Here is a 26,781-nt window from a genome sequence, read left to right on the forward strand (position 1 = left end):
AGCACGTTATAAAAATAAAATCACCGTATACAATGCTCAACCTCTCCACCCTATGCTTTCACATCTTTTGCAGCTTCTATTAATTCTTCTGTCGTGGGAAGTAGTAAATCTGTTCAGTCCTGGCCGTGGCTATTTTTCTCAGTCAAGGGCCTCTAGCTCGCTTTATGGGCCAACACAGTTCTTGCTCAAATCGGGCGGTTTGTCGTTTTCAACCGTCATCAGCTGTACCTAATTCTCTCGGGCCTTCCATGAGTAGCTCAGATATGAGCCTCTTGTTCCTTAGGTCTTTCCTAAATATCATGCGACGTCAGCTAGGATCTTAACCAGGTTCTAAGGACGAGGTTTCGGGGGTAAAAGACCCGCTTCCTAGAGTGTGAGGAACGTGTCAGGTTCGGGCACCAGGAGCGCACGGGGGGTCTGCCACAGCAGGGACTCGCGGTCCCCGGAACCTCGGCAGCCCCCGCCGGCGGCCCGAGCCCGCGACTGCGCGCGCTGCCCCCGGGCGCCGGCAGGAGGCGCCCCCGGCGGCCGAGGCGCTGCGCGCACCCGCGGGGACCAGCCCAAGGGGCGGAGGGAGAGGAGAGGAGGAGCTGGAGGGGGGCGCGGCTTGCTCCCGGTCCCTCCCGGGCGCCGGGCCTCCTTCTCCGCCGGGCCCAGGGCTGGCGGCCGGCGGGGGTCGCGGCGGCGGCGGCGGCGGCGGCGGCGGCGGCGCTGGCTGGCCGCCGTCGGCGGGGGCCTGGCTCCGGCTCCGGGTGTGAGGAGACAAGATGGCGGCGGCGCTGTGGAGGCCGGTCTCCTCCTCTTCTCCGCTCTCCTCCGCCCCGCCGCTCGCCGCCTCCTCCTCGGTCTCCTCCTCCTCGTTCGCTGCCTCCTCCTCCTCCTGCTGCTGCAGCAGCCCTAGCGACCGCCGAAGCGCCGGCCGGCTCTCCCGGAGCTCCGGAGGGGGATAGACGGGGCAGCTGCGGGCTCCGGCGACCCGGAGGCAGAGCTGGGGCCGGGGCGGGGACGGCGGCGGGGACGGCGGCGGCGGCGGCGGCGCCGGGTGGGGATGGGGTCGCAGACGCTGCAGATCCTCCGGCAGGGGGTGTGGGCCGCGCTCAGCGGGGGCTGGTACTACGACCCGCACCAGGCCACCTTCGTGAACGCGCTGCACCTCTACCTGTGGCTCTTTCTTCTCGGCCTGCCCTTCACCCTCTACATGGTGAGTGTGTGGGGGCGGGGAGGAGGGTGGCTCCTTCCCCTCCTGGCGGGCCGGGTTTCCCGAGTCCGGCGGGCGGTCGCGCCTCCCTGGCTCCGGGCCGGGTGTGTGTGTGTGCGCCCGCTTCCCCTCTCCGGCGCGCGCACCCCCGCCATCCCGCGGCCCTGAGGGCCCGCCGCCCCGCTCTCGCTCCAGTGCGCCCCTTCCCCCGCTCCCCTCCCTGGAGGGCGTCCCCCTGTTCCCGCGAGCACGGGAAAAGCGGATCGGCCGCGGCCCCCACCTCCCGCCCCCGGGCGCCCAGCCCGTTTACTGGGAGATAGTAGCTGCCTAGGCCCCCTTCTTCGGGGTTCGGCTGGGCTGGGAGGGGATCCTGATCCTGCCTTCTCCAGCCTTTCCACCCCGCGGGTAAAGCCCGCAAGTACGGTGGTGGGCGCCCAGCCTTCTGCTCCGGAGGGCCGCTGCGTCCATCCCTGGGCGCGCGCGTGCTTATTTGCGCTCCGCGCCTCGGGCGCCGGACAACACCCCCCCCCCCCCCCCCATCCCGGGCACTCCCTTCCCCTCGAGGCGTTCTCGCCTCTCCTCCCCGAGGAGGACCCTCGCTCCAGCTTGTCCGCGTGCGGAGCCCTCGGAGCGGGGTGGGGGGAGGGAATGTGTGCCGCTCCGTGTGGAATGCATCTGTGGGGCGCCCGGGCTCCTCTCAACTCGCTTCGACGTGGTGGTTGAAAATCTGGCTCTCACCCTTCCTGCCTCGCAGAATCCCGTTTTTGCTTACCATTGGTTCTTTTCTGTTCAGCTCCTTGGTCAGTGGTGGTTATTTCCAGGCCAGCTTTCGGGGGAGGGAGCGGGGGAGATACGGGGACTCTGGCTGGCATTTCAGCAGATTTGTTTGGGTTGGTTCAAGGCCTTGTACTGATAGGAAAAGGAAAGCGCTGCCTGTTGCTGAATTCAGGACGATCTAGGGTTTTTAAGCTATATTTTGGCCGAAAGTTTTCTTAAAAAACAAAACAGTAGGTTAGGGTGGGGCATTTGGGAGACTAAAGGGGAAGAGAGGTGATACTTGAGCTTCAGTTAAAATCTTAAAGTAACCGGAAGGGAGGAAAGACTGGTAACTTTTTATTTTAGGAGAATGTCTTTGAAAATATTTCTGCCAAGTTTGTGGTTCTTCATGAAACTGTAGTAAGGGTGCTGGATTAGAAAATCTGGGAGTATGACTACACCAAGAGTTAAAGGTGAGCATACCTAATTCTTTCCTAAGTGAAGCTCCTTTACCGTAGTTGGCAGAAAAAGTGGAGGAAGATGAGCTAGATAATTCATATTCTCAAGCGATTTTTACTTGAATTGGGAGGGAGGGAAAAGCCGTTTTAAGAAAAAATGCTGAGTTACTGATGGCTTATTTTTTGAAGGGACTTGTTCAGTCTTGTCGCTTTCAGAAAATATATCACAAAGTGTTATAATTTTCAATTAATTCTGGCCCGGAGTGTTAGTTCTATTTGCACTTCTCTATCTTCCAGGAATATGACATCATTAATGAATAGGTTAATTACTTTGGGTGTAAGACTCCTCAGGGTGTCACAGAGCTTTTCATGCAGTTTTCTTTTATCTCCAGGAGAATTGTTCTTCAGATATAAGGGTTAGTTGCTGTGTTCCAGTGTAGGGTTTCCATGTTAGCATGGGACCTGTGTTAGTGCCTAAGATTGTTTAATTAAGCATTACTAAAGGAAATTTAGAACAAATGTAAAGCGATGCATTGAGTTTACTGTTTCATTTTGGGAACTTATTCAGTTAAATTTAATTCACAAATAAATACCTGAATGTCTGATGTGTGCTAGGCAGTTTGCTGGGTTCTGGGAAAGTAAAGTTGCTTTTCTAACTTTGTTGTTTAAGTGAATGGCAGCTCTACTCTTCCTGAACTTTTAAGAAGCTTTCCTTGATTCTTCTCTTCATTTCTCTTCACATCCCATTCATCAACCAATCTTGTGGGTTCTCTCTTTAAAACCTAACTAGAATCTAGCTAATCTTTGTCACCACCCCCTAATGAGAGTCACTGCTTCCATTCTTTATTCTCTGTTCTTCATAGAGATGTCTGAACGATCCCTTAAAACAGGTCAGTTCATGGCATTCTGCTCTCAAAGCCACCCCATCCAGTGTTTCCCCTGCCCCTACTTCATTTGCCTTCTCAGTTTTCCTCACACAGTAACTGTGTCCCTGCCTCAGGGCCTTTGCACTTGCTCCTCTCCTCCTGTCTGGATGACTCCTCTCCTCCAGATATCTGTGCGACTTACGTGCTGCATTAATTTCAGGTTTTAGGTGTATGTGAGTATTTGCTTGATAACCTATGTAAATAGGAACTTTTTAGCTCCTGCAATACTTCCTAGCTCTGCTACCCTGCTTTATTTAAGAGCACTTATTACAAATTGGCCATGTGTTTATTAATTACCCTGTAGAATGTAAGCTCTAAGAGGTAAGAGACTTTTGTTTATTGCTGTATTGTCAAGACTAAGATCAGTGCCAAGCACGTAATAAGCATTCAGATATTAGTGAATGGTTATAAGTTAACAAAATACAGCTTTTGCCTTTGAGGAACTTCAACTTCTAGCTTGGGGATAATGAACAACTACAGGCATTAGAACTGTTGTGAAAAGGTCAGTGTAGATGGCCCTGAGCTTTCTGATTGATCATGATCTAGGGGCAGTTGGCAAAGAATATTGATAAACTTTTTAGGAAGCGTTCTAGTACTATAGTATTGAGGTAGATAGATTGACGTATACATTGGAACCAAAATCCAGCATTCCATGTTAAAATTCAGGCAGTTATAGATTATTTGTATGCTCTTCTGATAATAATTACAAGTGATAATAACTAGTAAGTATGTGTATAGCTTCTTTATCCCAAACCCTGTTTTACTGATGAGGACACCAGCTTTAGTGACTGGTTCCAGCAGATTTTTGAAGCCATTTTGCAGGCATCTGTCCCCTACTCCCCTTTTGTTTTTAAAGATCTCTTTGAAGAGATTTATATTGAGTTGGAGAAGGCAATGGCAACCCACTCCAGTACCCTTGCCTGGAAAATTCCATGGATGGAGGAGCCTGGTGGGCTGCAGTCCATGGGGTCGCTAGGAGTCGGGCACAACTGAGCGACTTCACTTTCACTTTTCACTTCCATGCATTGGAGAAGGAAATGGCAACCCACTCTAGTGTTCTTGCCTGGAGAATCCCAGGGACGGGGGAGCCTGGTGGGCTGCCGTCTCTGGGGTTGCACAGAGTTGGACACAACTGAAGCGGCTTAGCAGCAGCAGGAAGAGTCTTAATGGCTTTTTGTATAGGAGTCACTTTTTTTTTGTTTTTAATGAGTAGTGTTTGTGGATACTTTGAAAGGTGGATTTTGAAGTTTCTGCAATTATAAAATTTTTAAGTAGTGAAAGTCAAGAAGTAACTTCCTTATTTTCATTGTCCTTCTATTGGCCTTAAGGCACTCACCCCATTTTATCTTGTTATAATTATGTGTGTACATGTTATGCCACAGATGGTGAGCTTTGTGGGTGTGAGCTTTGTGGCATTTTCATGTGATGGAAAGCAAACTGGAGTTGGTGGTTATCTTGATTTTTGAGTCTTGGCTCTGTTGTTGATAAGGTGCCCTTTAGACCAGACTCTCCACCTTTTTGAACTTTGATTTACTCACTTGTGAGAGAGTTCATGGGTATTTTGTAAGACAATATTTACGAAATAGAGGAAATTATTCACCTTCAGAGTGACTGTCAGTCATTTGAAAGAGCTAATTAGAAAGAATCATTCATAAAAGCTAATTAGAAGAGTATTTCCTCTATAATGTATGACTAGAGGAGATTAGACAGTAAGTCAAACCATTATCTTCACATGTTGTTGCTCAATGTAATGTTTTCTTTTATAAAGAGTTATATCCTTAGGTAATGAACCATAACAATAAAATCTCTTTACATAAGTCGTTCTCAGACTCTATTGACGTCAGAAGCATTTTATTCAGTTTTTCAACTGTGTCCAACTCTGCGACCCCATGGACTGTAGCATGCCAGGATTCCCTGTCTTTCGCTATGTCCCGGAGTTTACTCAAACTCATGTCCACTGAGTCAGTGTCCTCTGGTGCCATCCAACCATCTCACCCTGTGTCGCCTCCTTCTGCCTTCAGTCTTTCCCAGCATCATGATCTTTTCCAGTGAGTTCACTCTTCACATCAGGTGGCCAAAGGATTGGAGCTTCAGCATCAGTCCTTCCAGTGAATATTCAGGGTGGATTTCCTTCAGGATTGACTGGTTTGATCTCCTTGCTGACCACGGGATTCTCAAGAATGGAAACAGTGACAGATTTTACTTTCTTGGGCTCCAAAATAATTGTGCACGGTGATTGCAGCATCACTTGGACAAGTTAAAAATGTGCACCTTCTGATGTGGGTGATCTGGAGTGTGACCTATTTAATGTATTTTGTAAACCCTCTGGGTCAGTATAGAGAACTTGATCAGAATATGACTCTGATTCCTAGCCCCTGACTTATATCTAGCTGCTTACCCAGCAGAATTTGGCCATTGCACAGGGATATCTAAAACCTTTCTAGATACCCTATTACCTGCCCCCCCCCCCCCCCCCCCAAAAACAGTGTTTTCTTTCTGTCCTTTTAGTGACACCATCTTGTCTCTAGTAGCGCATACCGTCCCCCTGTTTCTTGCCTTAGGAGCAAGTCTTACCAGTCCCCCTGGCAGCGCGTCTCAGGCCTCCCTGTCCACTTCCAGTTCACACTGTTTCTTGTCTGCACTGCTACCCTGGCTGCTTCTCGTGCCCTTTTACAACTTTTTCTCCACAGTGAGAGCACAATCTGTTTGTGTCATTCCCCTTTTATATAATATCCTTCCTTTTTTTTTTTTTTGCACTTAAAGTCCATCATCTTTACCAAGGCCTCACCAAAGCCAGTTCCGTCTTTGTCTACAGTTTGTGTAGTTTTCCACTGTGTTGTGGTCACACTGGCCACCTTCCTGTTACTTCAGCCTCCTGAGCCTGCTCCTCCAGTGGGCCCTTTGTACATGCTGTGTGTTCTGAAGGGATACGTTTCCCTCCAGCTCTCTGCAAGGCTGCTTGCTGCTGGGGCTGTACCGCTGGTCTTAAAAGTCACCTCAGAGGCCTAACCTGGTACGCAGAAACAGCTTCTCTTTTCCATCATTCCTTCCCATAACTTTCTTCTGCAGTGCTTATCAGAAACACGTTTATGTCTTTGCTTGCTTGTTTGCTGTCTCTAACTTTCTCTCCTACCCACTGCCTTGAAAGTCCCTTGAGGACAGAGGCTGTGTCTGACTTGTTTGGCAGTGTACCACCTGTGCCTTCTCTTGTGTTTGGCTTATATTAGGTTCTAAATAAATATGATCTGTATTATATTATGATATGTGTGAACCTTCTTTAGACTTAACACCTTCACTGACCGAGCAGCTGGATGTAGAGTGTACTGAGGTAGACTGTTCCATGGTAGAGTTACATTTTACTGGGGGTTAGGTTCAATATCGCTATTCATGACGGAAACAAAAGAGAGAATTATTCAAAAAATCAGATACAGAATAACTTGAAAAACCCTTAAGTCACTAAAAATGCAGCATATGTTTTCTTGTGTATAAACTTTGTGCCATTATACATACATATACAAATATACACATTGTATATACAGTAATATATACTGTATTAAACTTATGGAGAGATTATATTCAGAAACTAACCCCTTCATATAAAATATATGAAGGCTTCAACTTTTTCCTCCTGGTTATCTGATTATTTTCCTCTCTGTAGCTGATCTTTATCATGTACTAAATAATAAATTCCTTATTAGTGAGTAATTCTCTGAGGCTGTCAAGTCATTCTTTCCTAAAGATTTAAAAATACTTTAAAGATCAATGTAAACAAGATTTAGTTACGATGACTAAAACTGAGGTTTTTATATTTTATAATTTATATTTCTTAACATGTTTTCCTTCAATTAGGAAAGTTATAAGCAATTAAACATGATTATTAGTATTAGAGTATTTTTAGATTGTTAGTATCTGCATCCTTTCAGTTCAGTTCAGTTGCTCAGTTTTGTACGACTCTTTGTGACCCCATGGACTGCAGCACGCCAGGCCTCCCTGTCCATCATCACCAACTCCTGGAGTTTACCTAAACTCTTTAGGAAAAGTTTAATGGCTAGTGGATGATCTGTTTTGACCTATATTATCTCTGTTATATACCCTAAATAAATTAAGGGGTGCATTGTCCAAAGATGGTTTACAAATGCGTTTTCAAGAAAGCATTCATTTTATCAACTTGTTAAAAAAAAAACTTGTGAATTTATCAAAGCAGTTGATCCCTGGAATGTTTTAGTGTCTTTTGTTAATGTCCTTTTGCCATTTGAAAAGTTATTCCAAGTTGTAAAATGATTTGGCAATTAGAAAACTAGGAAAGTTTCCTTTTTTTTCAAGTCTTTGAATACACAGATTTAATAAGCAGGTAGCTTGCTCTCTGTAGCTGACTTTACTTTCAGTAAGTTTTTCCAACATTTTTTTTTAAGGATTTTGAGACATACACAAAAGTCAAAAGAATTGTATCCACCACCTGGATTCTGCTATTTTTAAAAATTCCATTTCTGCCTCTGAATTTCTCTACCTGTCAAGAACCGCCCCCCCCCCCACACTTTTTAAGGGGATGCATGTGAAGTAAGTTGCAGACATTAATACAGATCACCCCAAACACTCCAGCACTCGTACCATTAGATAGAGTTCTAAAAGTGAACCATTGAGTGAGTTTTGGTAAATGACTTTGCACCTGTGTAGTGCAAGCCCATCACGTTGGAAGAACATCAGCATCGCCCCAGAAAGTTCCCGCTTGCCCTTTCCAGTCAGTTCTGTCACCCTGGTTCTGATTTTTTTCTTTCATAAGTGAGTGTGGAGCTTCATATAAATGGAGTCATGTAGCATGTGCTTGTGGACGCCTTCTCAGCATAGTGTTGGAGAGAGTCATCCAGGTTGTGTGTATTGGTGGCTTGTTCCTTTATTGCTGAGCAGTGTTGCTTTGTGTGAATACGCTCTAGTCTGTTCATCTTTATCCACTTTCCTGGATATGAGGAGGGCCTCTTGCCAGTTTTTGGCTGTTTTATAAAGGGTGGCACTCCAGCATGAGGGTTAGTTTTATTAGAACTGAAAGAAGTTGGATAACTTTATTGACTATCAAGAATGCTTTCTCTTCCCAAGTAAGACCCAAGTTTTAATTTAAAATAACTTAGTGATAATTGCGTATTTCAGCCTTCATTTCACTTGTGGTGTTGTTTAGTTCTAAGTCATGTCCTACTCTTTGAGACCCCATGGACTGCAGCATGCCAGGCTTCCCTGTCCTTCACTGTCTCCTGGAGTTAGCTCAAACTCACATCCATTGAGTCTGGGATGCCATCCATCCGTTCCACTCTTGGTAGTCTTTAATGCTGTACTTTTATTTGCTCAGTACCTCGACTTTTGCTTTGTCGGTGCAATAGAACCTTTTTGTTCAGATGTAAGTATATATGTATGACAATCAGAAATTAAAAGTAAAAAGAAAATAAAAACCATCTGTAATCCCTTTCAGATAGGCTGTTATAGTAACCAAAATGTATTTGGAATATATAAATACGTATTATGCTTCCTCCTTACAAAAATGGGCTCATAAAATTTGTAGTTTTGAAGTCTCCTCTTTTCACTTGACTATAAATTGTGAATGTTTTCCTGTGTGGGGAAAAAAGCAGTTTTAATCACTCTGTAGTAAACTATAGTATGGATATGTTACAGTGTATTTGACAATATTCCCATTGCTGTAGTTTTTAGCTATTTAGAAAACACTAGGGTAAATATTCTTAGAGGTAAATCTTTAGTCTTTTGTATAAATCCTTAGAAGTGGACTTATTAAAGTATATGCATATTTTTCTTTGATAAATAATTCACTTTTATTAAATGACTATAATGAAAAAAAAATATGGATGAGAGAGTGAAATAACAGCATAAGATCACTGAGAAGGCAAAATCGATTTGTGGTCCAGGGAGCACGGGTAGTAAGGGATCATCCTCAGGAGGAGGAAAGGACGAATGCTGACCGCAAAGGGATCAGCAGTTGGTGTTAATTAGTTGAGGTAGATCTTCTGTGGTTTATGTAACCTCTTAAAGTACAGAGTGTTTTCTGTTGAGAGTAAGCAGAAGGTGAGGAGCATATTCGAGGTTTGAGGAGAATCTCCAGGAGATGAAATGCTATCCTTATTTTCATGGCGGGAAAATTGTGTAGCAGAGATGGTAGAATTACTGGTCAGTTTCAAGGGTTCCTTTGAGGTTGGAGAACATGAGTTCAGAGTTGTTTGAAGACGAATGCTCAAGAGAGAAATTGCAGGTAATCTTTGCTTGAAGTTATCAGTGATAGAGGAGAATCCAAGCCACAGAGTAGAAGATCTAGGGAGAAAATACAATTCATCAAGAGAAAGGAGCTTGGTTAGAACTCGAAAGCCCAAGAGCAGTTAAAAATCAGCAAAGGAAGCAAGAAGGCAAAAAGAAAATGAAGAGAGGAACCTATAGCAGAAGCCAAGAAAAAAATTTTTGAAAAGAAGAAAATGGTCAAAAATTGCTCTCCTGACAGGTAGTACTAATTTAATTTTCATCAGCAGTATTGAGAGTACTTGTCTTCCCACCCCTGTTCAACATTTTGCAAAAAGAGTGCTATTGTTATAAATTTCTTTTTCAGTGAATGTTGAATAAACCATTTATGTAATTTTCTGTTTTTGATAATAGGCAGAATTTCTCATAAAGTACTTTTTAATACAATTTTTTTTTTTAGTCCAAACTAAAGATGTTTACTGCACTAATATATGTCACAAAACAGTTTTTATTTGATTTTTCCTATTCTCGGTACTCAGATAATTTCCACAGTAGGTAATTGTTAAACAAGCAGAAATGTTTCGAGAGGAAATTGATTGCTTCTTTCTGTTATTTTATCCGAGTTAAATCAAATGGTTTTCCTGTATCTCTGTGCATTCCTGGGGAGGCAGAGAATTATTTTGTAGGTGAGCTAGGACTCCTGGGTTAACAGGGTAGTCACACTAGGATGGCATAGAGAGGTGGTATGGAAAAGGGCAGATTACAGCAAATATTCTGTAGATTTTACTATACTGTTAACTTCTTTAGCAGATGAATTGCTGATGAACTTTACCAAACCTATTGGAATAGTTATTGCTTCTGATTCCTCTGCTTGTCACCCTAAGAGTTGATTAAATGCTTTCTTTGCTAGAATGATAAAACAGTTCATTCTTTCTTTCCTTCCTTTATCTTCAGAACCTTAGGAGTCACATGTTTTATAACTTGTACCATGGGTACTAGTCTCTGTTGCTTAATGTTATGGTAAGAAAGAAAAGAAAACTTAGGGGAAAGCAAGCCATTTCCTTTTGAGGTTTTAAGGGGAAAAGAAGTCCTATTTGTAGAGCTTAGTACAAACCAAATAGAGCCAGCTGCCCTGAGAATAGGCAGGAATATTAGTCACAAATTGGAGAAGTTTGAATTGTGTATCTGGCTGTTTTCCTAATCCTCCTCACTCCTTGAATGTTGTCTAGACATTAACTGAACAGATTCAAGCACCGTAGTTATCATCTTGAAAACTTTGTATTTTGAAATAGTTTTAGGTTTACAGAAAAGTTGGCAAAACCAGTAAAGAGAGTTGTTATATACCCTTTGTCCAGCTTCCTCTAATATTAAAATTGTACATAGCCATGGTGCACTTGTCAAAATGGAGAAATTATCATTGGTACGTGTAGTACTATTAATGAATCATGGACATTATTTGGATTTCACCAGTTTTTCCATTAACATCCCTTTTATGTTTCAGGATCCAGCCTAGGATTCTATATTGTATTTAGTATCATCATCTTTAATATGGCTTTCTTTCTTTCTGTTTTCTCTTACCATTCCTCTATTCTTTGAGGAATTTTACAGTTTATAACAATCGAATTGTCTTAAAAGAAAAATTAGTAAAAGTTTTTATGTCTGTGCTAGGTACATTTTAGATGGATAAAAGTATTTTGAATGATTTTTAAATCATGCATTGACCATTGACCTATGTGAGGCTATTTTTAATTGAAATATTTTATATATGGTATGAAATAATTCTAAAGATGAGAAAAAGATTTTAGACCCCATTCACACAAAATGGACACCGGTGTCCATTTAATGCTATTTCCCTAATTTATAAATTAGAAGCAGTGGGACAGACGCACAACCATGTTACACAGAAGACTGTGAGTAATCTCCTGTGTGTCATAAAGTGTTCAGGAATTGGAAGGAGGGTGCCTCATTTCCTAGAAGGCTTTATGCAGAGGGTTTATACATTCACAGCCTTAACCCTGTGTTAGGCCTTATGGTGGGGGACCTTTATGGAGTTTGTTATTTCTGCTGAAACATCATTTCCCATAGTCTTGCCACCAGGCAAATGAATCTTTGTTCTGTGGAAAAGATTTTTTAGTGAAAGAATACCTGTTCTTGGGTGTAATGGTTTGCTCTGCTGTCAAGTATTTTATTGTAATATATCCAGCCTATTAAGGCTTTCTTAAGCTTTGGTTAATCATTCAAAGTTACAGTTCCTAGAATTTATAGAACTTAACATGATATCTAATATGGGTAGTGTACTGTTGCAGATTTACTTCTCATTGTTGCTTAGCCTTTGATTTGGTAATCTCACACAACTGCCGACAACTGTTCGTAGCATCGTTTTTGTTCACATCATACTGCAGTGTCAGTGTTGCTCAGACTTTCACTGTGGGTCTGTCTTGGCTCTTTCCTGGTAAAGAATATCTGTAGGTGATCTACTGAAAGTCAAACTACTAAAGCCACAGAAGTGCACCACATAGCTCTTCACACCGTTGCAGGCGTTGGCAGGTGGCTTTTAGTTAATCATAACTTTATGTATTTTTGCTGACTAGTCGGGTGAGAATTAGAACTCTCCATGGGATGATTTTAAGCTGCCTGCCCTCCACTCCCCTGCTCATTCTGAGTACCTGCTCATCTCTTTTCCTTCTCTAACAAAATGCATATCATAATACAGGAGTGGGGCTGCTGTTGAGATACTCCTGAGTCAGCCGTCTTTGTTTTTAAAGGAAGTTACTCAGCAGCTTTGGAAGATTATTAGGAATTCTTTTTATTTTCGTGACTAATGTTTGTCATGACACTCCACTTGAGAATTGCTGGCCTGCCCTATGACTCAGGCTTCTACACGAGGGGTAACATAGAGCTGCCTTTATATTTCTTCTTTAAAAAAAGAAAAGCTCACCATCTGATAACTGGGGATTAATTTACCTGCATTCTTATTTTGCTTTACTCCAATAAATCACTGTCTAGGGGAATTTCCAGATATGTGTATTTTGAAAAGCCACTCTGCCTAGATGTACCAACAGAAAAAGCCTGTAGGTGATTGCTAGTGAACACCTCATGCTAACAGTCACTACGTGGGAGGTGTTAGTCTATTATTCGTGACTGTCTGAAAATACCTTATTGATTCCTGCTTAGGTTGCTGGTTTAAGTCATCTCCTTTTTTCCAGCAGTGAATAAATTACTGAATAATTTTGATTCTGGCTGAAATAGAGGCTTTTATGGTACTGATAATAGTAACACTTATATGGTGCTTTTTACCCATTCTAATCCTTGAGCGTTTCACCCTTCAGTTAAAAAACCATTAGGTTTTCATCCTGAAAATAATATTAGTTATAGAAATTGTTCCAGGTAGTACTCAAGTATAAAGAGTCCAAAATAAAAGTACATATAGTCCAAAGGAAGGGTTCAAAGTAAAAGCAAACGATGCTGTGGCAATACTGCGGAACACATTCGTACATTTAAGGTTTTAGTTGTGGAAATTTTATAGCATCAGTTTCTAGAAAATTACTGGGTCAAAGTATGTACATTTAAAATTAAACTAGATGTCAGATTATACCTCAGAAAATGTTATACCAGTTTATATTCTCACTAGTGTATGTGAACGGACTTACTGCTCTTTGTTTTCACCAACATTATTAGTCTTTTTTTGATGTTTTGATTTTGTAAAATGGCATCATGTTTTAATTTGTGTTTCCTTATTAATAGGTTCTTTGAATATCTTTTTATAGGTTTAGTAGACATTTATATCTCTTTTCTTTTAGCTATCTGTTGTGTCCTTTATCCTTTTTTGTAAGTCATGTTCTTTTTTTTGTCAAATAATCCTTTATTATTTTAGTCATGTTCTTTCTAAGTGGTTTTGAGAGCCCTTTGTATATATAGAAATTAGCTCTTTATTATATATTAAAAATTTCCCTTAATATGTCTTTTAACTGTATGATTAAGTTTTTTGAGCATGTAAATTTAACATTTTTAGTAGTCACATTTGCAACTTTTCTTCATGTGATAAAGACCTTCCCTGTTAACAATTTGTTAAAAAAATTCATGTTTTTGTCTAATAATTTTTAAATTTAAAGTTGCCTGATTAAAAAGGAAACTCTAAGTCACCCTTTTGTCTCTGCCACCATCTTCCCAGTTTTCACCTGCACTGCCTCCCATAAGCAACCACTGTGAGTAGTTTCTGATGACTCCCATTACAGCATATAGATTCAAATTCAAATACCTGTCTCCTTCTCCTATCAGTCCATTCTATATATCGCCTCCCCTCCCTTAATAGGTCTTAAACATCTGTGCATCAGTACCAAAAGGGCTTTTCAGTTCTTTATTTAAATTAACATACAGCATTACACTAATTTCAGGTGTGCAGCACAATGTTTGAATATTTGTGAATATATTATGAAGTGATCACCACAATAAGGCTAGTTAACATCTTTTACCATACGTAGTTAGAAATTTTTTTTTTCTAGTGATGACAACATTTGAGATTTACTTTCCTAGGAACTTTCAAATATGTGATGACAGTAATATTAACTGTAATCATCTGCCATTATATCCTTATGATATTTTATAGCTGGAAAATTGTACCTTTTGATCCCTTTCACCCATTTGAGTCACTGTCTACCCCCACCTCTGGCAACCATCAAATCTGTTCACTGTGATCTGTTTTTGTTTTGCTTTTAGACCACATATGAGATTGTACAGTACTTGTCTTTCTGTTTCTGATTTATTGTCTTTAGCATAATGCCATCAAGGTCTATCCATGTTGTTGCAGACGACAAGATTTCCTTTTTTTTTTAAGGCTGACTAGTATTCTATTTTATATATATATACACACACCACATTTTCTTTATCCATTCATCCAGTGATGGACATTTAGGTTGCTTTCATGAATTGGGTGTTATAAATAATCCTGCAGTGAACATGCAAATGCATATATCTTTTTGAGTTAACAGTTTTGTTTTCTTCAGATAAATACACAGAAGTGGAATTACTGGGTCATATCGTGGTTCTGTTTTTAATTTTTGGAGGCACCTCTGTGTACTGTTTTCCATAGTGACTGTAGCAGTTTATGTTCTCTTCAGCAGTGCTCTAGGGTTCCCTTTTCTCCACATCCTTGTTAACACTTGCTGTTTATTGTCTTTTTGATAGTAGCCATTTCTGAAAGTGTGAGGTGGTATCTCATTGTAGTTTTGATTTACATTTCCCTGATGATTAGTGATATTGAGCACCTCATATTGAATATGAAGATGTACTTGTTGGCCATCTAGCTGTCTTTGAAAAAGTGTCTTTTCAGACTCATTTTTACATTGAAAAAAAATTTTTTTTGCTGTTGTATGAGTTCCTTGTATATTTGAATGTTAATTCCTTACCAAACATGATTTGTAAATATTTTCTTTTTGTTGATGATTTCCTTTGCTGTGCAGAAGTTTTAGTTTGATGTAATCCCACTTTTTTTTTTTTTTTGGTTTTGTTGCCTCTCTTTTCCGTATCAAACACAAAACGTCACTAAGATCTCTGTCAAGGAGCTTAACCTTTGTTTTTTTCCTAAGAGTTTTATGGTTTCAGATCTTATGTGCAAGTCTTTAATCCAGTATGAGTTAGTTTTTTTGTGTGGTGTAAGATAGCAGTCCAGTTTCATTCTTCTCCGTGTGGTTGTCCAGTTTCCCAACACCATTTATTGAAGAGACTGTTCTTTCCTCGTTGTCTGTTCTTGGCTCCTTTGTTGTAAAATTAGTTGGCCGTAAAAGTGTGGGCTTATTTTGGTGCTCTGTTCTGTTCCATTGATTAATGTGTCTGTTTTTATGCCAATACCATAATGTTTTGATTACTTTAGCTTTGTAATATAGTTTGGAAGCAAGTTTTGGCTGTATAGTGATGCCTCCAGCTTTGTTTGTCTTTCTTAAGATTGCTTTGGCTATGTTAAGATTGCTTTGGCTATTTGGAGTCCTTTGCGATTCCAGATCAATTTTAGGATTGTTCTATTTCTGTGAAAAATGCCATTGGAATTTTGTTAGGGATTGCTTTGATTCTTTAGGTTGCTTTAGGTAGTATGAACATTTTAACAATATTAATTCTTTAATCCATAAGCATGAACTATCTTCCCATTTATTTGTGTCATCCTCACTTCTGTTCTCAGTCAGTGTCTTATAGTTTTCAGTGTACAGGTCTTTCTTTCCCCTTGTTGAATTTATTCTTAAGTATTTTATCCTGTTGATGCAGTTGTAAATAGAACTGCTCCTGCTAGTAATTCTAATAATATGTTGAATAAAAGTGCTGAGAGTGGGCATCCTTCTCTTGATCTTAGTGGAAAAGCTTTCAGCTTTTGATGATAATGTTAGCTGTGGGCTTATCATATATGATCTTTATTATGTTGAGATACATTACCTCTATACCCACTTTGTTGAATGTTTTTGTCATAAATGAGTGTTTTGTCAGATGCTGTTTTTACATCTGTTCAGATGATTATATGATTTTTTACCCTTCATTTTGTATAAGTAGTGTAACATATTGATTGATCTGCAGATGTTGAAACATCCTTGCATTTCTATAATAAATTCCACTCATGGTGTATCATCCTTTTAGTGTCTTATTGGATTTGGTTTGCTAATATTTTGTTGAGGATTTTTGCATCTGTGTTCATCACAGTTATTTGCCTGTAATTTTCTGTCCTTCTGGTGTCTGGTGTTGGTATCAGGGTAATGCTGGGCTTCCCAGGTGGTGCTAGTGGTCAGGAAGCCACCTGCCAATGCAGGAAACGTAAGAGATGCAGGATCAATCTCTGGGTCAGGAAGATCGCTTGCAGGAGGGCACGGCAGCCCACTCCAGTATTCTTGCCTGGAGAATCACATGGACGTAGGATCCTGGCAGGCCATAGTGTTGCAAAGAGCTGGACCCGACTGAAGTGACTTGCAGTGCACAATGCTGGCCTTACAAAGTGAGTCTGGAAGTATTCCTTCATCTTGTGTGTTTTGGAAGAGTTTGAGAAGGATTGGTATTAATTTTTTAAATATTTGGTAGAATTCACCAGGGAAGCTGTCTGGTCCCGAACTTTTGTTGGGTTCAGTTGTTTTTTGTTTTAGTTGCATCGTATTCTATTGGATGGGTGTATTATTTATCATGTTCCCTGCTAATAGATATTTGTTTATAGCCTTTTGCTAGCACAAACCATGCTGCAGTAAATAATTTGCACAGATGTAATCTTACATGTGTCTAGATACAATGTTAAGATAAATTCCTAGATATGAGATTGGTTGGTCAAAGGGATAAATGCTTTTGTCTTTTTCAAAGATAGTGCTAAGTTGCCCTTCAGAGGGGTAGTTATCACTTTACATGCCTGCAGGCAATGTATTAGAGTGCCCGATTGTGCTCCTGTGTGCCACAGCCTCACATAGTTTTGGGATTTTCATAGGTTAAAAGTAGGATCCTAGAGTAGTTTTAATTGACATTTCTCTCATTTTGGGATTGCTGCTACTGCTGCTGCTGAGTCGCTTCAGCCATGTCCGACTCTGTGCAAGCCCATAGATGGCAGCCCACCAGGCTCCCCCATCCCTGGGATTCTCTATGCAAGAATAGTGGAGTGGGTTGCCATTTCCTTCTCCAACGCATGAAAGTGAAAAGTCAAAGGGAAGTTGCTCAGTCATGTCCGACTCTTAGCGACCCCATGGACTGCAGCCTACCAGGCTCCTCCGTCCATGGGATTTTCCAGGCAAGAGTACTGGAGTGGGGTGCCATTACCTTCTCCAACTAATTCGCTAGTTTAGTATGCAGTAAAATAACAGAGGCTTTGAATAAGTTAAACTGGCTAGTAACAACTAATCAGTTTTGGGAATACTGTTCTTCTGCATAGGCAGGATAATTAATTCACGGATGGTCTTTCTGGTCTATCTTCAACTATTCTCACCCTACATAATCAATTAGGGACATCTTTTTACAGATATATGAAGAGAACACAGGTAGCTTTACGTAAGTTGAGTTTGTTAAATCTATTTGTTAGGACGGGATTTCTGACACAAAAGTTGCTCACTGCACACTGAACCCCAGAGAAGTGATGAAACAAGACAGCTGATGTTAGGAGGTATATGGGAGTGGGGTAGGGTGAGAAGTCATGGATAAATTAATCTTTTCATAAGCTTAGGGGTCATTTTTTTTTTTCCTATTTTTCTGTAATAGTTTCACGTACTTTATTTTCTAGTAGATTGTTATTGATATCTAGATATTTATTTTATATAGTAAGAATTAATTATATATTTGTAATCTTAATGGAAACATCTAAATAGTTCAGCCTATTTGGAATTTATTTTGCTCTAAGTGATATGGAATGTCTATTTAAAAATTTTTTTAGACAGTTGCCTCAATCAACCTAATTTATTAAACACTCCTATCTCTTTCTTAGTGGTTTAATGCCTCATTTTTCATAATCTTAAATTTCCATTGGGGTATTTGCATTTTCTGTTTTATCAGTATATTTATTCTTACATGAATGCCATATTTTCTTTTAGTAATTCTAGTTTAATAAATTTTTCTTTCTTAGTAATTATTTCTTCTTGTTATTTCTGTGGCCATTCTTGCATGTTTATTTCTCCATTTTGTTCCGTTTCCCAGGGATGTTGTTGAATTTTTTTATTGAAAGGTGTTGAATTTTGGATTTCTTTAGGGAGGAAGGTTTGATATTTTTATAATATTGGGTTAAGATGAACTCTTCATTTCTTTTTTGTCCCTCAGTAGATTTTTTTAAAAAGACATTTTCTTCTGTGTTAACCTTGCACACAAAAGACTGTATAGTCAAAGCTATGGTTTTTCCTGTGGTCATGTATATGGATGTGAGAGCTGGACCGTAAAGAAGGCTGAGCTCCGAAGAATTGATGCGTTTGAACTGTGGTGTTGGAGAAGACTCTTGAGAGTCCCTTGGAGAGCAAGGGAGTTCCAACCTAAAGGAAATCAATCCTGAATAATCATTGGAAGGACTGATGCTGAAGCTCCAATACTATGCAGCCATTTCTTTTGCTATATTTCTAACTGATAATTACTTGTATGTAAGAAAAATCATGGTTTTTTTTTGAAGTCTTATTTTAGAATAGTTCTAGATATATAGAAAATTTGCAGAGAAAGCTCAGAGAGATCCTCTATATTCTGTACCCAGTTTCTCCTGTTGTTAACATCTTAGCTTATTATGGTGTGTTTATTACAACCAATAAATCAGTGTTAATACATCATTGCTAACTTACAATCGCTGCTTTGTTCAGATTTCTTTTTTATCTCATGTCCTTTATTCTGTTCCAGGATTCCATACAAACCTGTTGACTTCAATTTATCTTATAATTAGATACCATAGAATTAGGTTATTCTTTCTCATAATTTTTCTGTTTATTTAAAAGAGATTTTCAGATATGCAGTTACATTTGTAAGTAACAATTTTAACTTCTTCCCAGTATTTATACTTTTTTCTCTTGTGTAATTTCTTGGTATGATACTTCACATATCTATATAAAATAATGCTGAAAATATGGACAGCCTTGCCTTATTCCCATCTTTAATGAGAATTCTAGTGTTTTACCATTGAGCATGCTAGGTTTTTGTTTAGAATGTAGATTCTTTTTTCTTTACTGTGTTATGGCAATATTTCTCCATTTTCCAGTGACTTCTGGTGGTTCAGTATCAGACTGATATTTACCTCTGTGTATTCTGAGGTCTCACAAGTTTTAACCGCCTCATCTTTTTTTTTTGGAGTTCATATTTGCTTATCTTAGTTTTGTCACTACATTGTTGTTCAGTTGCTCAGTCGTGCCCGACTCTTTGCCACCCCATGGACCCCATGCTGGGCCCTCCCTGGCCTTCACCATCTCCTGGATTTTGCTCAAACTCATGTCCATTGAGTTGGTGATGCCATCCAACCATCTCGTCCTCTGTCGTCCCCTGTATCCCCTTCTTGTGCTGCCTTCAATCTTTCCCAGCATCACGGTCTTTTCCAGTGAGTCGGCTCTTCACATCAGGTGGCCAAAGTATTAGAGTTTCAGCTTCAGCATCAGTCCTTCCAATGAATATTCAAGGTTGATATCCTTTAGGACTGACTGGTTTGATCTCCTTGCTGTCCAAGGGACTCTCAAAAGTCTTCTCCAGCACCACAGTTAGAAAGCATCAATTCTTCCGTGCTCAGGCTTTTTTATGGTCCAACTCTCACATCCACACATGACTGCTGGAAAAGCCATAGCTTTGACTATATGGACCTTTGTCGCTACATTGTTCAAATATTATTAACAACATCAAATAGTTGTGCTATTATATGCCCATGCACTATCTCCTTTCAAATTTTCTCACTTAATACTTATTGTAGCTCTGTGAAATGAAGATCTGTTACTATCCCTATTTTTCTAGTGAGGAAACAAAGGCTCCTAGAAGTTAAACCACTGGTTCAGGGTTATAGAGATTGCCTCTGCTGTTTCTTCCATTTGGCCTCAAGATGACCATCACGGTCACTTTCCACTGTGCTCTTCCACAGTCATGCAAGATGCTTTTCTGATTAATCCGTGTCTGAAAGCCTTCTTGTGATTGACTGGGGTCAACTAAGTGTCCCCAGATCTTTTTCAGTATTTATTCTGAGTCTAGAACTCTCAGAGCTGCCTTTGAAATCACCATCTAATTATATCTTTAATCTTGGCTCCCCTTCTCAGCTAGCATATTATGTGAATACATTGGAAGCCCATTATAAATCTCCTGCAATTTAGTTATGGTTCTCAGTGAGATAATTTGTCTTACTCATCATTTTGGAGGGGGGGCTAACTAAGGTAGCCAGATTCTGTAGCATGTACAGGCGTACTTCATTTTGTTGTGGCTTCCCTTTGTTATGCTTCATAGGTATTTATTTTTTCACATGTTGAAGGTTTGTGGCAACCCGTGTAGCAAGTCCGTTGGCACCATTTTTCCAAAAGTGTTGTTTTCTTGTGTCCCTGTATCATGTTTTGGTAATTTGCATATTATTTCAAAATTTTATTACTAAATTTTTTATTATGATCAGTGATATTTGATGTTACTTTTGTAAGAAGATTATGACTTGCAGAAGTTTTAGATTATGGTTAGCATTTTTAAGCAAAAAAGTATTTTTAAATTAAGGTATGTACATATTTTTAGACATAATACTATTTCACACTTAATAGACTACAGTATAGTGGGTATATATTCTATATATAGGAAACCAAAAAATTCATGTGGCTTGCTTCACTGTGCTGCCCACTTTATTGTAGTGGTCTGGAACTAAACCTGCAGTATCTACAAGGTATGCCCGTATTATAAATGGATTTTATTAATATTTAATATCCTTTCACTTATTGGTCTTATGTGGGCCTTTTTCCCTGCTGTGTTTATTTAAAATACTATTTGTTTTGCCATTGCTGCTGCTATTACATGTGCTTCTTCACTCCAGCTACAGAGGTGCAGCATTTGCTGTCTGTTTAAATCCTGCTCATTCTAGTTTTTTATGAAATTTTATGAAATCTGAAATTGTTGTCTTCATGAATATGTAAATAGCAGCAAGAGACACAATTGTTTCAAGGGCTGGAACTTTTTTGGAAACTTTAACTGAAGTTTGGCATTGCGGTTTCTAGTGGGTAGAGGCCAGGGTTGGTGCTGAACATGCTATCTTGAATAGGACAGCCCCTAACAACATAAGATTATCTGGCCCCAGGTGTCAGCAGTGCTGAGGCTGAGAAACTGCTCTGGAGCGTTCATTCTCTCTCTCTTTTAAAGTTTGTCTCTGCTGGATCTTAGTTTCTGCCTGTGGGCTCTTAGTTGTGCCATTCGGGATCCAGTTCCCTGACCAAGGATCGAACCCCGGCCCCCTGCATTGGGAGTGCAGTCTTAGCCAGTGGCTCCACCACCAGGCAAGACCTAAGAGTGTTCATTCTCAATAGGCATGTTGTCTTCAGGCGGGCGGCGGGCAAAAGTTATTTCTTGGGATGGGGGGTAGTGGTGAAATATTTTTATGTGCAAAGTACAGATATGCATGTAGTATATGTAGATACACAGTGTTCCTGTGGTGGTGAAATTTTATGATGGAGTCAGTATTTAGAAAACCTACACTTCTGTATGCTTCTCCTCTACACTTACAGCACTTCTAACACCAGATGTTGCGGGGTGGGGGGGGGTTCCCCACCAAGGAATTCTCTGAGACACTCTCTGACAGTTTAATTCAGTTCTGATGCATTTACGTAGAGATAGCATCAGATCCCACAAGTTAAGTTTTTCATCCTACAAAACTGCTCCTCTTCCCCACAATTAAAATGCCAGTCCAAAGTGCAGACTGTTTCTCGTGCTTCTGACCAATTGACTATAAATCAGTGCTTTCCGTGACCCCATCCTGAGGTTTGATTGAGTTGCTAGAGAGGCTCACAGAACTCAGGAAAACCGTTTGCCTACTGTCTACCAGTTTGTTGTAAAAGGCTGTAATTAAGATAGAGAACATGCAGGTGGGACGGATTCATAGAGCAGGGTATATGTGTGGGAAAGAGTTCCCGGCTTTCATACCCTCTCTGGGGGTGCGGCCCTCCATCACCTCTCTGTATTCACCAACCTGGAAACTCACAGAACTTCATACTATTGGGATTTTATGGAGATTGTTTCACACAGGCCTGATCAGTTACTAACTCCACTTCCAGCCCTTTTCAAACCGTACAGAGCTTGAAGGATGAGGCTGAAGATTCCTAGCTTCTAATCATGGCTTAGTCTTTCTGGTGACCAGCCCTGATTCAGGAGCCCACCCAGAGTCACCTCATTAGAAAACAGGCCTTCCTATCACCCAGGAAATTCCCAGGGATTTGCATGTCAGGAACGAGAGTAAACACCAGATGTTAGAATGGCAGATGCCCCTTGTGCTCTTCTCGTTTAGGAAATCGGAAGTGTTGAGGAGCTCTGTGCCAGGAGCCAGGACAGAAACCAATATATCTATTTGTTATTATTTCACAGGGAACACTGAGGGGGAAAATGTCTACAATGACTCCTTAAGATGGCGGCAGTGAAAAAAAAGTTAACACTGCCTTGAAGGAGACTGTCTACTTATAATGATTTGGAACTCAGGTTCTCAACCACTGAAGTTAGACTAGATGTAAATCCTGTTTTTGCCAGTTTACCAGCTACAGACAATGACTTCATAAGCCTTTAAGTTTTCCTATTTGTAAGAGATGTAGATAGTGATAGTACTTTCTTCAAAGGATTGTTGTGAGACAGATACTTTGCCATTTAAAGCACGTAGCACTTGGTAAAAGCATAGTCATTCTCCTAAGATGCTCCAGGAGAGAGAAAGGATCTTATTTATTGCAACGTAGCTGGGGCTTAAATCGGTATTCAATAAATATATGTTGAATGAATGAATAAAACTCTTATTCCTTGAGTTGAATGTGTCATTTACCATTATGGAAACTGAGGAAGTGGCAGCAGTAAGATAAACTGTACTTCCCTTCATTCTTTTTTCTGTTGGGCAGCTTTCATATTTACCTCACGTAAACTCTCATGTGTGATACATTGCCTATTTGAACATTTACTTTTAAAGTAGAAATGGATTATATAGCCTGCAATACCATCATCCTGTTTCAAGCCAGTTGAGTGAGTTCAGAGCAAGAATGATAGATGCAGTCTGTTAATGCTCTTAAGAGAGCTAGTATACTTTTTTAAATTTAATTTTGGCTGCGCCGGGTCTTCCTTGCTCTATGGACGGGCTTTCTCTGCTTGCAGCGAGGGGGGCTCCTCTCGAGTTGCTGTGTGTGGGGTTTTAGTTGCAGTGTGTGGGCTCCGCAGTTGTGACTCTGGGCTTAGTTGCCCCGTGACAAGTGGGATCTTCCCAGAGCAGGGATCAGACCTATGGCCCTACATTGCAAGGTGATTCTTAACCACTGGGCAACTAGGGAAATTTGCTAGTGTACTTTTAATTTCTAAATCTTAACTGACTTTCATTCTTGTGTTAGGATCTCAACTTGCAATTTATTCCATTCTGTTTTTAGTGAAACATGAAAGAATGTACAATCAAATAATAATGCTTGATAACTTATTTTTTGTGTATTCAGATTTTATATAAAAAATTTATTTTTATTGATCCTTGTAATTTTCCTGTGGCTTAATGCTTTTGTTACTGAAATAAATCTTTTGATTTTTAAGCCTTAAATTGAAACTGTTGTTATTTGTGCTTATATTGTACCCTACTTTTATAGGAATATAGTTATTAAGTGCACAAAGAATTCCATTATTTTTCATATATTTGCCTCTAAGATAATCTCACTGAATATACCCTGAACTGTTGTTTTTTTGAGGTATAGTAAAAAGATAATAACCTAGCTTTCTTATTTTCACTTACTATAAATTCTGAAAAATTATTTCAATAGACTATATCAGAGACAGAAATATTTACCATATGATTAATTTTTTTTATCAATTTACTTAGGGATTTACTTAGACTGATTAAACTATTGAAAGAATGATTCATACAACAGAATGTCAAGTTAACGTATTTACAAAAGGAGGTATGAATCAAGATGGTTCTTAGTATAGGATACCCCATTCTGTTTCCAGAATGGTTAGGTTTACTCAGAAAAACATATGTAAAACAAAACATTGGCACCTTTCCAAAAACAGACACACAGATCAATAGAACAAGATAGAGAGCCCAGAAATAAGTCCTTGCATTTATGGTCAATTAATCTATGACAAACGAGTCAACACTATACAAGGGAGAAACGGCAGTCTCTTCCAAGTGGTACTCAGAAAATTGGACAGCTAAAGTTCAAAATGGATTAAAGATCTAAGTGTAAGACTGGATACTATAAAACTCCTAGAGGAAAATATTGGCAGACACTCTTCGACATAAATTGCAGCAGTATTTTTTTGGATCTGTCTTCCTAAAGTAAAGGAAATAAAAGCAAAAATGAACAAATGGGACCTAATTAAAATTGTTTGCATAGCAAAGAAAACCACCATCACAACAAAAAGATAGCCTACTGAATGGGAGAAAATATTTACAAGTGATATGACTGGTAAGGGATTAATATCCAACATATATAATCAGTTCGTACAACTCAGTGCAAAATAAACCCCAAAAAACCAGCCTAATTAAAAAATGGACAGAAGAACCAAATAGACATTTTTCCAAAGAGGAAATGTAGATGGCCCATAGGCACATGAAAAGTTGCGCAACATTGCTAATCTTCAGGGAAATGCAAATCAAAGCCAGTCACACCTGTCAAGATGACTGTCATCAGAAAGAAGACACACAACAAATATTGGTTAGAATGTGGAGAAAAGGGAACTCTAGTACATTGTTGGTAGGAGTGTAAATTGGTACAGCCATGATAGAAAACAGTATGGAAATTTCTCAAAAAAAACTAAAACCAGAACTGCTGTATGACCCAGTAGTTCCTCTTCTGGATGTATTTCTTTAAAATAAAAAAAGCACTGATTTGAAAATATGCATCCTAATGTTGATAGCATTATTTATAATAGCCAAGATATGGAAGCAACCTAAGAATCCAACAGATGAATGGATAAAGAAGCAGTGGTGTATATATATATATTCAATGAAATACTACCTAGCCATAAAAAAGAATGAAATTTTGCCTTTTGCAGCAATATGAGTGGACTTGGAGGGCATTATACTAAGTGAAATAAGTCAGACAGAGAAAGAGAAGTACTATATGATATCACTTACATGTAGGATCTACAAAATACAGCAGACTAGTGAATGTAACAAAGACTCACAGATAATAGAAAATAAACTATTTGTTACCAGTAGGGGTAGGGGGACTTAGGAGCAGCAGGGCTAGGGGGGCACTGTGAAGGTAGAGGAGTGAGAGGTACAAGCTTTGGGTGTAAGATAGGCTCAATGATATATTGTACAACATGGGGAATATGGCCAATATTTTGTAATAACGGTAAATGAAAAATAACCTTTAAAAATTGTAAAAAAAATTTTTTTAAAAACAAAACATTGGTGCCTCTCAATTTATATTCTTATAATTTCATTTGAGGTTTTTTTTTTTTTTGGTAAAGAAAAAGATCACTTTCAAAATATTACTGCTCATTGCCAACATACTTGGCCCATTAAGAGCTCAGTTAGAAATGTACAATGAGATTCATGTTGTTTTCATATTTACTAACACAACAGCCATTCTACAGCCCATGGATCAAGAATAATTTCTACTTTCAAGTCTCATTATTTAAGAAATACATTTCTTAAGACTGTAGTTGCCATAAATAGTGATTTTTCTCACGACTTGCTTTATTGCAGTGCTCTAAATTCAAACCTATGATAGCTCTGAGATATGCCTATAAAAGTCTAGATTCATATAGGTATGCCTATGTAAGGCTAGATTCTACCATCCAACTGTCCCTCAACAAAGAAAGAATTACCATATTATCTGAGTTGTTACGAAGTCTTTTATGTTGCCTGCTGCTTGCTTGCTTACTTATTTTCCCCAGTTGCTTTTTTGTGTTTTCAACACGATTTTCTTTTCTTTTCTTTTTTTTTTTTGGTTTTCTTTTTTAAGTCCTAAAAAATTTAGTATAGTTAGTGTAACTATTAGGTGGGTTTGTTGTTTAGTCACAAAGTCATGTCCTACTGTTGCAACTGCAAGTTTTGAACGCCGTAATGAATTATTAACGATAAAACTACGTATGTTACTCAGTTATGGAGATAGGAATATGCATTCATGAGATGAATGGAAAAGGAATAAAAATTGTCCTAATAAAACACAAATGGGTATCTGTTATAAACAGTTTCCAGTAACAACATCATACACGTTCAAAAGTGTTATAATTTAAATGATATATGCCAAAATGATGATAATGTGCTGTGTAAGCCTGTTAGAGAACTCATGATGGCTTTTAGTTAGATAAAAGATATATGTAAATGAATTGAACAAAATTGTTTTATGAAATAGGAGGGTAGAAATAGAATGGTAAAGAACCCACCTGTCAGTGCAGGAGAAGTAGGAGACGCAGGTTCCATCCCTGGGTTGGGAAGATCCCCTGGAGGAGGGCATGGCACCCCACTTCAGTGTTCTTGCCTGGAGAATCCCATGGACAGAGGAGCCTGGTGGGCTACAGTCCGTGGGGTGACAAAGAGTCGGACATGCCTGAAGCAACTTAGCATGCACTCAAATATAACGTTTTAACTAAAGACATTGACTTCCACCAAAATTTACAG

The 26,781-nt window shown here is 39.7% G+C and overlaps 1 protein-coding gene across 3 annotated transcripts in view; it reads left to right on the forward strand.

Moving 5' to 3' along the window:
• The first annotated feature begins 1,048 nt into the window (after window positions 1–1,048).
• The window catches only part of PCNX1 (pecanex 1), a 177,988-nt gene continuing 152,255 nt past the window's right edge, over window positions 1,049–26,781 (forward strand). For all 3 annotated transcript variants that reach the window (XM_052647207.1, XM_052647205.1, XM_052647206.1), the window contains exon 1: window positions 1,049–1,201. In XM_052647207.1, coding sequence (XP_052503167.1) covers window positions 1,049–1,201 — 153 coding nt within the window. The remainder of the gene's footprint in view (window positions 1,202–26,781) is intronic.

The sequence above is a fragment of the Budorcas taxicolor genome, chromosome 10 (genome assembly GCF_023091745.1).
Source record: "Budorcas taxicolor isolate Tak-1 chromosome 10, Takin1.1, whole genome shotgun sequence".
Lineage (NCBI taxonomy): Eukaryota > Metazoa > Chordata > Mammalia > Artiodactyla > Bovidae > Budorcas > Budorcas taxicolor.